The sequence below is a fragment of the Ascaphus truei genome, chromosome 1, assembly GCF_040206685.1.
Source record: "Ascaphus truei isolate aAscTru1 chromosome 1, aAscTru1.hap1, whole genome shotgun sequence".
NCBI lineage: Eukaryota > Metazoa > Chordata > Amphibia > Anura > Ascaphidae > Ascaphus > Ascaphus truei.
Window position 1 is genome coordinate 381,995,680 of NC_134483.1, and position 15,486 is coordinate 382,011,165.

The window sequence follows — 15,486 nt, forward strand, 5'->3', positions numbered from 1 at the left end:
TGAGCAGTGACAGTTTTGGGAGAAAGTTAAATTATTCTAGAAGCAGAATTTTGGATAGACTGCAAAGGAGAAAGTTGTGAGGCAGGGAGGCCCGTTAGCAGTATGTCACAATAATCCAGACAGGAGAAGATAAGGGCATGCATTAGAGTTTTAGCAGTAGCATGACAGAGGAAAGAGCGGAATATTACAGAAGAAGAAGCAACAAGTTTTAACTATGCTGTGAATGTGAATGGAGAAGGAAAAGGAAGAGTCACATTTCACTCCTAGGCAACATGCTTTGGCAACAGGAGAGACTATTTATAGTGATTTTAAAAAGGGGATGTTGGACCAGGTTTAGGGGGAAATATGAGGAGCTCAGTTTTAGCCATATTAAGTTGAAGGCTGTGAAGTGCCATCCATGAGGATATAGCCAGGAGGTGGATAGATATATCTGCGTATCATCTGCATAGAGATGTTATCTAAGGCCAAAAGAGTTGATGAGGTCACTAAGTGATAGTAGAGTGAAAAGGAGAGGTCTGAGAACAGAGCCCTGAGGTACTGTACACCAACCGACAGATCAGGAGAAGACAAAGACAAGTTAGCAACAGTGTTCTAACTCCTCCACACTGTGGCTAGTGGTAGAGACAGGGCGTTGAACTCACTCCCTTTAGATGCACACAGAGTCCTTCATTCTTTCTGGGGTTTTTTTTATGGTAAAACAAACAATAATAACAAATTAGGGGAACTGTGGATAAGTGACATACTGTATGTGGGGGGAGAGGTGCATTAAGATAATTCTACCAGGAGATGGTGAACAGATGGCTCCTAAAGACTGCTTGCTCCAAAAGTAAGCACACTTTCCTGTGCAGACGGGCAGGAACAAGCAGAGGACTGATTAACTCTAAAAAATATAGCAGGGGGGTAGAGCCAAACCAAGAGAGTTCTAGACAGAGGGGGTTGCCAAGGCAACAGGCTGAGACTATGGGGAAAGCTACATTTGTGGCAACAATTTTACAACTTATACTGGGGTGTGCTTGCAGCCTGAGAGCAAATAAATACACAATCCTGTTCCAGGACAAACAGAGACCGAAAATGTGGAGTGGGAGAAGTATGATGAAAACCAGGATAGAGATTTGTTGCGGATACCCAGGGAGTTTAAAATATGAAGGAGAAGAGGGTGATCGATAGTATCAAAAGCAGCAGAGAGATCGAGCATGATTAGTTGGGAAAATTGCCATGAAATTTGGCTTCATGTAGATCATTGCCTACTTTAGTGAGAACAGTCTCTGTTGTTTTAGCTGTACAAAACCCAGATTGTAAAGGTTTGGCATGGGAATTAAGAACGTTAATCATAGGGAGAACACAAGACGATCTAGCAGTTTGGAGGTAAAAGCAGGAGGGATACAGGTCAGTGAGAATAGGTGTGACGTTGCTTAAAGAGGAGGGGAAAATGTGAGAGGACAGGAAGAAATTAACGTTGTGGATGAGAGTGGGGACTAAGAGTTCTTATAAGGTGTGAGGGAATAGGATCGAGAGGGCATGTGGTAGATGCAGAAGAGAAAATCAGGTTAGAATCTTCAAACTTTGTAACAGAAAAAAATGTGTCAAAAGTGGAAAAAGGAGATTTAGGTAGAAGCAAAAAGGAGGGGACAGAAAGAATATGTGGATAGCTTCCATCTTGCCTTTTGCCTTCGGCAAAGGCTTAAAGAGAAGTGAAGGAAGGTTGGGAGATCGGAGGAGTAAGTTAAATACAGAGAAAAGACGACGTGGATTCTATTTCTGAGTGTTGAGGAAAATTGTGTTGTTTGGTCTTAGAGAGAGTGGAGTTAAAACATGAGGGGAGAAATGCATAGTGCAGAAGATTATCCTGAGTGTGAGATTTCTTCTAAAGGCGTTCTGAGGAGTGCAGGAACGAAGGCAGCGTGTTTGTGGATTTAACCAAGGTCATGGATTAAAGGGACGGGTGTGCCGGAACGGAGAAGGGGCATATAGATCAAGAGAGGAGGAGAGGATAGAGTTATTAGAGTTGACAAGATTATATAAGGGAATATAAGGAGGTAATGGGCCTGGGGGGCGGCATTATTAGGAGATCCTGGAGGGAAAATTAGGGCCTGGGGGGTATAAGTACTTAATGGTTCTGAAGGAGGAACTAGGGTGTTTTTGGAGATGCTCAGGGGGTGTAACGGAGTAATGGGCCCTGGTGGAATATAAGGAGTTAATGGGCCTGGGGGATATAAGGGGGTAATGGGCCTGGGGAGATTTAAGGGGGTAAGAGGCCTGGAGGGGGTATGAGTGTTTAATGGGCATGGAGGGGATATATGTGGGTAATTGGCCTGGGGGTTGGAGCATAGTGGATAGAGGCATATGGGCTTTCCTTGTACCCTTAGATTGACCTGCTGGTGGCTCAGTCGTCAAGGGCCACCAACAAGTCAGGTTTTAAGGATATCCCTGATTCATTCGTAATGACTGAGCCACTGATCAGCCACCTGCTCTGAAGCAGGGATATCCTGAAAACCTGATATGTTAGTGACTCTTGAGGACTGGAGTTGGCCGCCCCTGGACTAGAGGGAGCTAACGCCACTTTTAGGTATGACCAAATAATATCACGTTAAATACCTATGCTAACCTGCATGGCCTTTAGTGGATATGTGGATAACATTACCGGCTGCAAAAAAAAAACCATATGTTATTTTTGGAGTTGCTCTGGCTAACATTAGGTTATTTGCATTAGTGCACAGGCATTATGATTAACGTAACATTAATTTAGCTTAAGGTTAGGTTAAATAGCTTAACACAGATTAGTGCATCTGGGCCTAGATGAGCAGCCCTAAATTGAGCAATAATACACAGTGACTACCCAAAGTGGGACGGAAGTTAACATGGAACCTCAAATGGGCAAGTTGCCAATAGGAGCTGAGTAATTAGTTTTGTAACATATCTGGTGAGAATGGAAAAAATCTAATTATTGGCATGTCATTGTTGGTTACTATATAAGGCCGCGCTTATAGTGCGCGCGACGGTGATGGCGACGCGACGGATGATGTTACTCATCGTTACCCGCGAAAGTTATAATTTAACTTTCGGCGACGTCGCTGGCGACCTGGCCATTGATTGGTTCAGAAGCTGTCACATGCGGTGACAGCCTCTGAAAAATCAAATTTTATCGGCTTCAAATTTTTGGTCGCCGCCGTCGCTGCGCGCTTACTATAAGCGCTTGTGACAGTGACAATACTTTTGTTTTCAGGCGACGTCGCATCGCCGTTGACGACTCTATAAGCGCAGCCTAAGAAATTATGTTGATTTTCTAAAGACTGTTATGAATGTGATAATCCATGATAGTTTATGCAACGTGATACAACTTCAAGTATTGAACCTAATCTTATTAGAGGACTTTATAAAACGATATCAAAGTTCTTGACCATGTGACTTTACATTACAGAACATAGTGGAATATTATACATAGTTTGTCACTGAAAAATATATGTAAATGTTAATTTACAGCTCTATGCAGCTCTTGGCTTGGAAATCTGGATTTTGTTTTGAAGGTGCTGCACTATACAATTTGTGGTTGCCACAGTGATTATTTTAGGCATTTATGCAGAATAAAAATGTTTACTGTTATAATACAATCTAATAATGTTTTTTCAAAGAGTATTTAATGGACATTGGGGATGACTTTTTTGTTACAGTTTATTATGTTGACGTACCTCTTCATGCTAGCCTGGCTTGGGATCACAGCTTTCACCTCTCTGCCTGTCTACATGTACTTTAATCTGTGGACCATTTGCCGAAACACAACCTTAGTTGATGGAGCTAACCTTTGCCTGGACCTTCGTCAGTTTGGTAGGTGAACAATGCACTTTAACACTGTATTTTGCATGCTGTGCAATTTGGTGATTACAATTGTAATGGTTAATTCAGTTATAAAAGCAATATGAAACAATGTCAGTGACAATTGTTATCAGCCCCTCTATTACTAAATATGCTTTTCAGTGTTCATTTGTAAACATGGTAAGATGGAAAGTTTGACTTCTCGTATGTAGGTCATGTGCCCTCCATCATTTCTTACATGATGCTTAGATGGATGATGTAGGAAAAAGGTGGAGGTACAGTAATACTGCATTTATACACATTCTGTCTTTTCGTGCTCTAGTTGAAAAGAAAAATCCAATCATTTCCCAAAGAGAACTACAAAAGTGAAATATTTGCATTAACAAGGAATTACTTTGTTTACAAAATCAATTGCATTGTTAAGTTATTTAGCTATTTTGGGAGCTACTGAGACTGTCCCCTTCTGGGAATTCTGACATTCTCCTGGAAACCTGTGGGCCACCATCTTAGCCATTCATCTCTCTTGGTAAATGGGTCTGGAAGTGGCAAGAGGAAAACATTTTGTGGTTGGTCGCACCCTGCAAAAATCATTCATGATCTCCTAGAAACAATTCTAACTACTTTAATTTAATCGGTTTCCTCATTAGTTACTGTTACTACTGGAATATAAGCCTGAATGCCAGAGTAATTAATGAATACTTCATCAGCAGTTCTCTCCAGAAATAAGCTCCATGATTGATTGTTAAAATGTTATGAATCAGAAAACATTATTTTTATTTTTACCGAATCTTGTGCAATTCTAATCTTATCTAATACTCATTGCTCTTTCCCTTTATTTGTTTGACTAAATGGCATAATTACTTTAAAATAAAAATAAAAACAATGGGGATTTAAGTCTCTAAAGGCCTAAATAAATATTTCACAAAACTGCCAGTGATTTGAATGGCTTTTTTTTAATCATGTCCTTAATCACTATGCTGTGAAACTGTTTCCCTGCAACATAAAGTAGAAGCGATCAGTTCCATTTAAATGATGGGTACTAAAATCTTCTCCTGCATACATACTCTTACGCATTTTTGTCATACTCTTCTTTCAGACAAGCTCTTCTGACGTTTATGTCCATATTTATAGCAACAAAAATACTGTACCACTATTCTTTACATTTAATCAACTACATTGCCCTCTGTTTACTGTTGTGTTTTTCATTTACTTTTTAGATGTTTCTATTGCAACATTCTTCTTATTTTCCGAATATCATCAATGTACCCTGCTAGAAAACCATTCTGCTGACTTACTAACACTGCTATTATACATTATTCTATTTTAAATCGTTATGCCTCATTGTATTATGCCTTAAAATCTTAATTACAAATATAGCAGCTGCTATTACACCCATTATCGCACGATATAGCTTTACAGCTGGTGCGATGTTTAGCTCCATGCAAACCCCATGTAGTCGCCAGTAACAACATTGTGCAATTTCACATACAAATCATGTAGTGTTGCACGTTGCCATGTCTTAACTGGAGTAATAACTTCTGCTTTATCTTTAGCTTCCCAAAATGCCTTAACATGGTTCTTTCACAGGGAAAATATGTCCGGCTACATCTGTACACAGCACTTGAAAAGAGAAAAATATAAACAGGGTCTTCACAGAATTCCTTTTTACTGTATGCTCCTTTTTTTCTATAATGTGTATATTTCCTCCAAGCTTTTACTTTGACTTCACATGTGAAATTCTGAAATGCAAGGGCCCAAACATTGTAAATTACACAAAGTGCAAGCTGCAAAAAGGCAGAGTCTTCCTCCAAAGTTACTAGACACACCAGTTGACAGGTTTTCCAATCCTATGTAGCAATCTATTTTGGGTGGGAAATTATTCTGTGATTTTAAATCTTATATGTGAAATTGGAAATTACCTAATTGTACCAGAATTGACATCCACACTAGATTCTACTTACCAGCAACATCATAACATCGCTATGCAGTATTGTTTCATGAATACTGTCATGACAATTACACCTCCAATTTTTTTTTAAAATGTGATCATTTAAAGTGCACACTGATTAATATGATCTTATAATTATATAATTACATACAGTTCATTGTGTTGTGGGCATGGCCCCTATATAAGGTGAACAATCACTTAATCATTTATTTATCAATAATTACAAATGATAGTTTTGACAATGACTGTCATTATTATACTTTTGAATGGCTGAGAGTTCCACTTTAATTGACAGCGTGGCTGCATCTAAGAATAAAATATTATAGATTAATTAATCAAAACATAGTAAAACTAAGGGATATACAGGCATACCCCGCTTTAAGGACACTCACTTTAAGTACACTCGCGAGTAAGTACATGTCGCCCAATAGGCAAACGGCAGCTCACGCATGCGCCTGTCATCATGTCCTGAACAGCAATACCGGCTCCCTACCTGTACCAAAGCTGTGAGCAAGCGGGGAGGCTATAGAGCCTGTTACAAATGGGTTATTTACATCAGTTATGCACGTATATGACGATTGCAGTACAGTACATGCATCGATAAGTGGGAAAAGGTAGTGCTTCACTTTAAGTACATTTTCGCTTTACATACATGCTCCGGTCCCATTGCGTACGTTAATGCGGGGTATGCCTGTATACCCACACTGTACTGCTTCTGTTTTGGCCTTATCCTTTATGCCTTGGTTAATAATAATAAGTACAGTATCCCTCAAACGTAATAGAAATCAAATACATACTGTACACCACAGTGTTGTGTGATGGAAGACCACACATCCCCATGAACTATTCCGGCATCCATGAATAGGTGGGTCTCTAAAACAAAATAGACTTTGAGTATTATGCATTTTCATTCACAGTGTGGCTGTATCATTGAAAATGTATGGTAGATGTAATCAAGTTACAGTATACAGTCAGTTATTTAGTTAATGTCGGGGGGAGGAGGGGGAAACCACATTGTTCAAATGAAGTGGATTGTATGTGGACTGTTCAAATTATGCAATCATCATAATGAGATGTTGCCGTTTATTCCTGTAAATGAGTTTTCAGAATACACTTTAATTTTACAATGTTATTTCTTTTGGAACTCAAATAGTTAGGCTAATGTTACATCGCAAAATACCAAATGGTCAAAGGGTGCAATTTAATAGCACACATGTTTCCACAATTTTGTAACTTCCTCCTAAAAAAAGTATTTTTTATTTGCATAGTATAGCAGTTGGTACCATATGATATTTACTACCTACTATGCAATATGCGTATTTAGCAACAATATCAACACAATGATGGTACTGTGGATCACTACTGAATGGAATGTATTATATTATAGAGAAAGTGATCTAGCAACAGAAACTGAAATGTTTTGTTTTCCGCCATTTACATTTTTGTCCTCTTTTTTTCTTCCTTTCTGTGAAGACAAATTTAAAAGAACTGAATTTATAATTGGAATAAAGCTACAGTATACGGCAAAAGTAATTAAATTAAAGCACACTACACTATCAGGCTTTATACTAACAGGATCATTGGAAAAAATGGTGTCAAAATTATAGTGCTAAAAAGAAGAACGTCTTAATAAAATAGGTGTGCTATATATGAAGGTCGTTACAGTATTTCACTTCTTACATATGATGCATAGTGTATGTGAAATGACGTTTTATTCATTGTGTCCTGTAATATACCTGATACAATTTAAATTAAATTGATTTATTTTTTATTTTATAACTGGTATTAGTAAATATTAATTACTAGTTTAGTACATTTTATAATATGAATACTGTGGGAACAATACATTTTTTAAAGTATATAATGAAACATACGTGCTGTGTTTAAAAAAAAAATGTTTTTGTTGATACACAGCAATTTAAAACACTTATCATTATGCGCTAACCATACTGTATAAACAGACTTTGTAGTATTTTCTACAGGTACATCTTGGCATAGAATTTTCACACTGTTTCAATAATGTGTTGAATCCTCATGCACATCACACATGTTTCCGCTAATATACCCAACTAAAACGTTTGTGTGGGGGATTGTGTGTGTGGGGCCAAGGGTGGGATGGAATGAGTGTGAAGAGGGAGGATTAAGTGAGAGTGGGGTAATTGATGGAGGAGGGGGAGGGTAAGAGGAGAGAGGAGGTGTAAGAGAGGGGTTGAGGGGGTAAGAGTGAGACAGGTGTAAATAGAGGGGGCTCATGAGGTGTGAAATGGGGGGGGGACTCGCAAGATTGCCGACACGGGGGGAGGGGGGGTGAGGGTTTAACTCTAGTCCAGGGCCCCAGGAAATCTGTCTGTGTCTCTGGCGCTCTGGCTGGAATTTGAGCCGGATGAGTTCAACCACATGAGATGCCTCTAACCCTCCTGTCCCTCTTGTGCTTAAACTTGGACCAGTAAAGGCCAAAACAGACTTTACAGAGGAGTGCCCCAGAAAGATACATGTCTTTGTGTAGGGCTTCTCTACTGGGCCCCTCAAACGCACCCGTGGAGAGCTCAGTCGGGGCCAACAGTGTCTCTCAGGAATGCCAGAGAAGAACTCTGAGAATTACCCAAAGTGCTGCAAGTGTTTGTGAATAAGTCTGTGGGGATAATTAAATGTGGGGGGTGGGAATGGGATAATTGAGTGTGGAAGGCATTTGTACTGTGGGAAAGGTGTTGTGTGTGTGTGTGTGTGTGTGTTGGGTAAGGGGGGTTTATTTGTGTTTGTGTAATGGGGGAGGTGGTTTGTGTGTGTGTGTATTGTGGCAGGGGTGGTAAATGTGTGTATTGCGGGGTTTGTGTGTGTATTGGGGAGGGCGTTAATGAGTATATTACAGGAGGGGGGTTATTGAGTGTGGGGAAGAGGGAGTGAGACAGTAGGGAGGGAGCGAGGAGGGGAAGAGTGAGTTGGGGGGGGAGAGAGAGTAGAGGAGGGAGATAGTCAATAAATATGCAGGACCAAGCATATTTTGATTTATTTCATGTTTGTTTGCCTCTGGGTGGAAATTACAAATGACAAACTGATTTGCACAGAATAACAATGAAACAAATTAAATAAATGGACTTTTTTTTTTCTTTCCCTAATTTTGATAGAACTAAGTTTATTGTATGTCAATGCACATATATACACCTAATAGTGTGAGTGTACAGTATATGTGTCATGTATGTGTTTGTGGCGGTGTAATCATGTGTTTAAGCTGTGTTGCAACTCTCAAAATATTTTGGTCAAAAACTATTTTTAATAAATGGCCCCTCCTCCTTGAAAAGTTGCAGACACCCTGTCATAGACGCACACACAAACACACACACACACACACACACACACACACACACACACACACACACACACACACACACACACACACACACACACACACACACACACACACACACACACACACACAGTGTTGTGAAATGTTGTTGTATCAATTTAGAGCACAAATTACATTTTTTGACGCTTTGTACAGTACATAGACCCCATTGTGACAACTTACAGACCTAAGATAAATGGTTTAATAGATATTTCACATCACAGTAGCCTTCTGTCTCATTTGTGAGCTTTACAAACCAGTGACCCTTCACAAGGGTAGAAAAATTATTTTTCTTGTAATGTACATTTCTAGCAGTCATTTTTATGATTTAGTGTCAGGTAACGTAGTGTCAGGTCAAAAGTTACAGTGAACAGAACTGTAAATCATTGTATTCATTCATGATATACAAAGGTTTCATTAGCAACAGACGATTAAGCACACCGGTGAGAAATATATTTTTGTAGCTAGCATACCACTGTATATCACGGAGGCTTAGGATGAGAAAGCTGGAACCTGGGACATGGATCAATGTTGGCATATGGAGTATGTTTCATGCATTTTATTCTTCTGGCCTAGTGACTATATTAGTGGCTAAACATCTTCAGCATGAAGTAACCTACAGTATGTTACTGAACTAATATTGAATTCCAAAATAGTTATTTTTTAGGTAGTTGTAAGAGAAATAAGTATTCAACCTGACTTCTTAAATTTCATAATGCAAAATGTGCTTCAATAGTCCCACAAAATATTTTAATCAATCATCAGTTTAGAATTATTGTTTGAAATGCAAAGGTTTCCATCTTTTTATTGATAAGTTATTGATGGTGTCAAATGCTAATTTGAAACATCAACAATCCTTCTGACTTTTATGCATTTGTAAATTTCACTTTTTCACTTTCAAACCATTGTATACTTCATTTTTTTGGAAAGAGCAGTATGATGCAGCAGATGAAACATTCTGTTAGAACTTGCTATAGAAATGACAGAAGACAAGCAGAAACAATCATCAATAACACCTTTATTTTTAAAAGGACTGTGAAAATGAACAGTACACGTAACACATTAAAAAGGGGGTACGTATGGGGAAAAATGTAAGTGACCCAAGGCTCATAGAGTTATCTTAGTTTGGGATACAACTTCATAGTATTATTTTTATCGTTTATTTGTGAAGCGCCAGCATATTCCGCTATGTGGTACAATGGGGTACTGTACAGAGTTATGTATATTACATACACAGTTACATACAAGTGAGGACAGACATGCACAAACAGATACACAGAAGTAGAGAGGGCCCTGCTTGTGAGAGTTTACATTCTAGAGGGAATGAGGAACAATGTTGAAACAAGAAGGTAAGGTAATTGTAGGATAAGGTGTGAATATTGCCCAATCTGACAGTTGAAGCCATTAAGGTTTTGGGGTTGTGGGGACTGTTACACAAGGTGGAGATTGGTCCAGCCATACAGCTAGTCCCAATGGGTTAGGAGAGGAAGGGAAGTTGGATGCTAGACTTACGGCAAGTAGGCTAGTATATTAGAATGGGACTTGCCAATGAGAATCAAAGTTTTACAATTATGGCAGGATTAGATATTATAGTATCACAAATCAAAACATATTAAAGCAAATATACCAAAATGGTACTTTTTCTGTTCCGGTCAAATTATTTATGCGTTGGTTAGTAACAATAAGTATGCCCGAAACGTAATACAAATAAAACACACACACACCACAGGGTTGTATGATTTATTTATTTATAAAATATTTTACCAGGAAGTAATACATTGAGAGTTAGCTCTCGTTTTCAAGTATGTCCTGGGCACAGAGTTAAGACAAATAATACATGTTTACAAATACAGTGATGGAAAACCATATTTCACCATGATTTATGCCGTCATCCATTCTGCTAAACATGTAGGTCAAGAGAATTCAAATAACGAAAACCACTAACTAAAAACCATACAATAAGCGCTAGACCTAAATAGTGGCCAGTGCCTAGTGCACAAACGTTAATCAAAGGTGAAAAACTAATATAAAAAAACTAAGAAGATTCCATATTTGAGACAAATCTAATAGGAATAGCTGCCAATGGGAACCTCACACACAATTTCTCTCAGGAAACCTGTTAATCTATTAGACAAAAAGAAATGCAATCCCCGGCGCATTCAAAATGGTATATAAACCAAATTACCACTGTCCATATAAGTGTCCAGATTAGAACCAAGTCCCAAAATATTCAGTCCTAAGTGGTAATCGGGATGAGACTTCCTCGTCAATGGTTATCTTCCTAGTATCCCCCCTAAAATAGGGGACACCATTGCGCATTGGACACTTCCACTACTAAGACAAATGATTGCCTACTTACAAGATGCTATCTTGATACGTGCAGTGGATATAAGCTGTACTTTGGCCAGCATCTTCTCCCCGAATAGTCCATGAACCCCACATGGTACAGTACTTCAGCCGCATCCAATCAGCTCCGTCGGGTGGCTTAGTAATGGAAGTGTCCACTGTTTCAGTCCACTGCGCAACTGGACTGAATTTTTGGGACTCGGTTCTCCTCTGGACACTTATACTGTCCCGGCCAAGCTAAGTCTAAAGCTTGCCGGGAACTGGCCGGGATCGTAGCGGGCTAGCCGCGGGTCCGCTCTCCGTTTAAAAACGGAGTTTCCCGCGCGGCGGCAGCTTCAATAGATAAGCGCTAATGGCGCTTACTATTGAAACGCCCGAGGCGCAGGAAAACCGTCCCGGTTTCGGCCGGAGACAGCCCGCGCGCCGCCCGCGGTTATTTCAAAACTGCGGTGGCGGCCGCATTAGAGTAAGCTCGGCCGCCACTGTATGGACAGTAGTAATTTGGTCTATATACCATTTTGAATGCACCGGGAATTGCATTTCTTTTTCTCTAATAAATATGTGGGTCCTTTAAACAGAAAATACTTTAGACTTTATATATTCTTTATACTACATTTCTTAGACTACAGGGTCTCTATGGCAATAATTTCCTTGCTCAAAGTAAAGTGACATTTATTCTACTATTTATTTGAAAATACTCAAATAAAGCTCTGCATTAAATATCATAATTTGTTATTTATAATAATATGATTGACATAATGTTTTTGTATTTGTAAAACACTAACATTTAGCAAAGTCTCTGACTGCAAAAATGGGGCAGAATAACTGCACCAAATATATCAATTAAAATGTGTCCCATGGAAATCAGTGTCAAATCTTTCTTTGACAAAGCTGATGCAATATGTGTGCACTAGTTATGCTGTTGGGAGGTTATGATAAATAACACAAATAGGTCCACATTTAACTAGCCATACTATTTCATAAAAGGGTGCCCATAAAGTGTCTTCTGGTGCCAGAAGGTGTTATAGAATAGCACCACTTAGTAATTATGGGCCATAATGCATTGATCCAAAATGATTTTGTAATTTAATTTGCTTTAGGTATTGTAACTATTGGAGAGGAAAGGAAATTATGTACTACGTCTGAAAACTTTATCAGGATGTGTGAATCTACAGAGGTGAGTTGAACAAGTCCTATGACATAATTTCAACATTGTATATTGCTTTGTAAAATGAAAGAGGTAAGGGGCATATTCTACATTCTACAGTTGATCGGGCCATTTTTTGGCTGAAATTCGCCAATGACCAGAATGGGAATTTTGTTGGAAATTGCCGCTTCAGGTGATATAGAATAAACCTCTAAATGGCAATTAAACTAAAAGCAAAACCAAAGCACCTACAAGAGCATGATCGCCATATTCATAGAAATTGGGCCCTGAGTGTATACAGTACACTAAAATCTGACAAATGCATACACATACAGTAGCTCTAAAAAGCTATATCATAGCAAGTTAAGGAATGCCAAACTGACTAATAATAGCCCAATATCATGGGCTTACGATAAAAAAAAAAAAAACTACTCTAAATTTTATATATACAGTATACTGTATTTCTAAAACATTAGTGTTCAACATGGAGAGCTTCATTTTTATTGTTTTATTTATAATGGTGAAGACAGTTACTCTACAACAAGAACCTAATTTATGTAATCAAACAGTCCTGAAACATACACTACTGTATATAAGGCCACCACTGGAGCATAACCGAGGTTTAGGGACATGTTTACTAAGTGATGCTATTCCATAAGACAAGGTGGAGGTGTCTAATGGAACACTTAGAAAATATAGGCCTTTATCCTTTTCATCCGTTAAATATACAGAATGATTCAACATTTAAATAGGCATTCCGGTTTAGTTTTGTTTTGCATCTGTGGGTTTTTTCCAGAGTGTTTTCCTTAAAAAAAAAAAAGGCCATTTATCCATGTTAACAATAAAATAAACAAAATTACACATTTCAATTTGGTGTTTATCGTGTCCTTATCTGTAGGCCAGGCTGCTACAGGAATTAGAGCCCAATAGCAAATATTGCTTGCTGTCTGGTTTTTAGCGGTTTAAAATAGAAGTATTTTAAATAGATAATATTGCCTGCGCTTTGAATTTTGGCTCAAAAGTAAGCCAGTGCAATATTTTCATTCTGATCTTGTAAATAAACACATTGTTTTTAAATACTGTAGTGTTAATAGATCTTGGTTATTCTCTCTTTCACTACAGGTGAACATGACATTCCACCTGTTTATTGTTGCACTTGCTGGAGCTGGAGCTGCAGTTATTGCTATGGTAAGGCACACGGATTGTGAGCTTAATGGGGCAGTTAATAGAACAACATTGTTAGCTTGTAAGTATACGGTAAGAAGAGATGTGCAAAAATATTGGCCCGTGAGGTTTTGAAATATGCTTCTTTTAAAATTTACAATTTTTTTTTATTCGGGCGCCAGAAGTATCAAATTAAAAATAAATGAACATAATCTTTTGTTGCTTAAGTATTTCTACATATGGGAAGGATATGTTTGTGTGCAACATGTTAGGTGTCCCTAACGATGGATCCATAATGCATCTACAATTTCAGGTCTGTATTTGCGCATTATTGCAGCAAACTGTTTAAAGAACACTTAAGAAAGGAAATAGAAGCTCCTTCTTTGATAAATCATTTGTGGCTTTTTTTGTTGTAGTAGTGTATCAGTTTTGTGGCATTGACACTTTGATAAACAATCCTACTTTATTTTCCAGATGTATGCAGAATAAAGCTATGTAGGGTAAAACAAATCTCGACTAAATAGTAATTTGGATGGCAAATATCCAAGTTAGGAAACATGATATGCAGTTTAACATGTTATCTCATCATCAGTTTACACTTTATTGGCAAATGTAGAGATAGACTGGGTATTATATCAGTACACGTTTGTGATCCAAGTCAAAGATGTGCGTTTCTTTTCTTCCAGGGGCGGGCAAGCCATATCACTTGACCTTTATGCAAGTAATCCCAAATTACCACTTTATTAAAGGAAAACTGTCTGTTTTAGATGCTAAAAATGACATGTAGCATGAGATAACAAAAAAATGTGAAATCATTAGATATAAGCTTTTATGGATACCAAAGTGATATAGTCAGAGTACAGGTTTTGTTTCTAGAGTGTGTCAGTTGCCCTAGCATTAAATGAAACTGTAATGCTGCTGACTTCAAGACAGGATACAGACTCGCAGAACAGAGGTAGGGAGTAGTACACCGAGCTTGGCCTGGGTTCAGATGCCTGGGATGCAGGGCTAGTCAGGTCCTGTTCCGGGGTCGAGGCAAGCGGAAGCAGGGTAGTCAGGTCCAATTCGAGGGTTGAGACAGGTGGCAGGCAGGGGTAGTCAAGTTCAAGCAGAAGTACAAGCACAGGCAGGCAATCACTGGGGCAAAGGCAAAGCTCAAGCAGAACCAGGTACAGAGTACTTTTCAAGCGCAATGTCACGGAACAACTGCCTGCTATTTAAAGGCCAGAAGCAGCTGCTGGCAATGGGGGCCTGAGAGAGGCTGATTTCCTGTCAGGAAATAAGGGCATGAATTGCCAGGAAGCAAGATGGCCCAGTTGCTTCAGTGAGGGTGTGAGGTCACTTCCTGTCGGCAGCAGGATGTTTGGTATCCAGACAGATCCCTTGTAGAAACATGACAAGGCTCAGTTTTTTCCTTTCATGCATCCTTTGCCCACCATTTTGTCAGGTAGAACCTTCCTTGGGCTACAAGGGTCTCCTTTTCTCTTAGAGCCGATAACCTTGATGCAAATCCCAATAATGATGTATCAACACATCTCACACTCGCTTCATTATTTAAAAAATCATATTTGTTTAGTTATTCCTTTTATTGTGGTCTTTTTTTGACAACGCACATGCGTTTTTATTATTAGGGAGGGCAGTGTGTTCCTTTGATATATTTATTTATAAAATGTTCTACCAGGAAATAATACATTGAGATTTAAATCTTGTGTTCAAGTGCTTTATGTC

The 15,486-nt window shown here is 38.7% G+C and overlaps 1 protein-coding gene across 1 annotated transcript in view; it reads left to right on the forward strand.

Moving 5' to 3' along the window:
* Positions 1–15,486, forward strand: part of GPM6A (glycoprotein M6A) — a 195,766-nt gene that overhangs the window by 160,009 nt on the left and 20,271 nt on the right. The window contains exons 4-6 of the mRNA XM_075611133.1: positions 3,669–3,822; positions 12,548–12,624; positions 13,717–13,782. Coding sequence (XP_075467248.1) covers positions 3,669–3,822; positions 12,548–12,624; positions 13,717–13,782 — 297 coding nt within the window. The remainder of the gene's footprint in view (positions 1–3,668; positions 3,823–12,547; positions 12,625–13,716; positions 13,783–15,486) is intronic.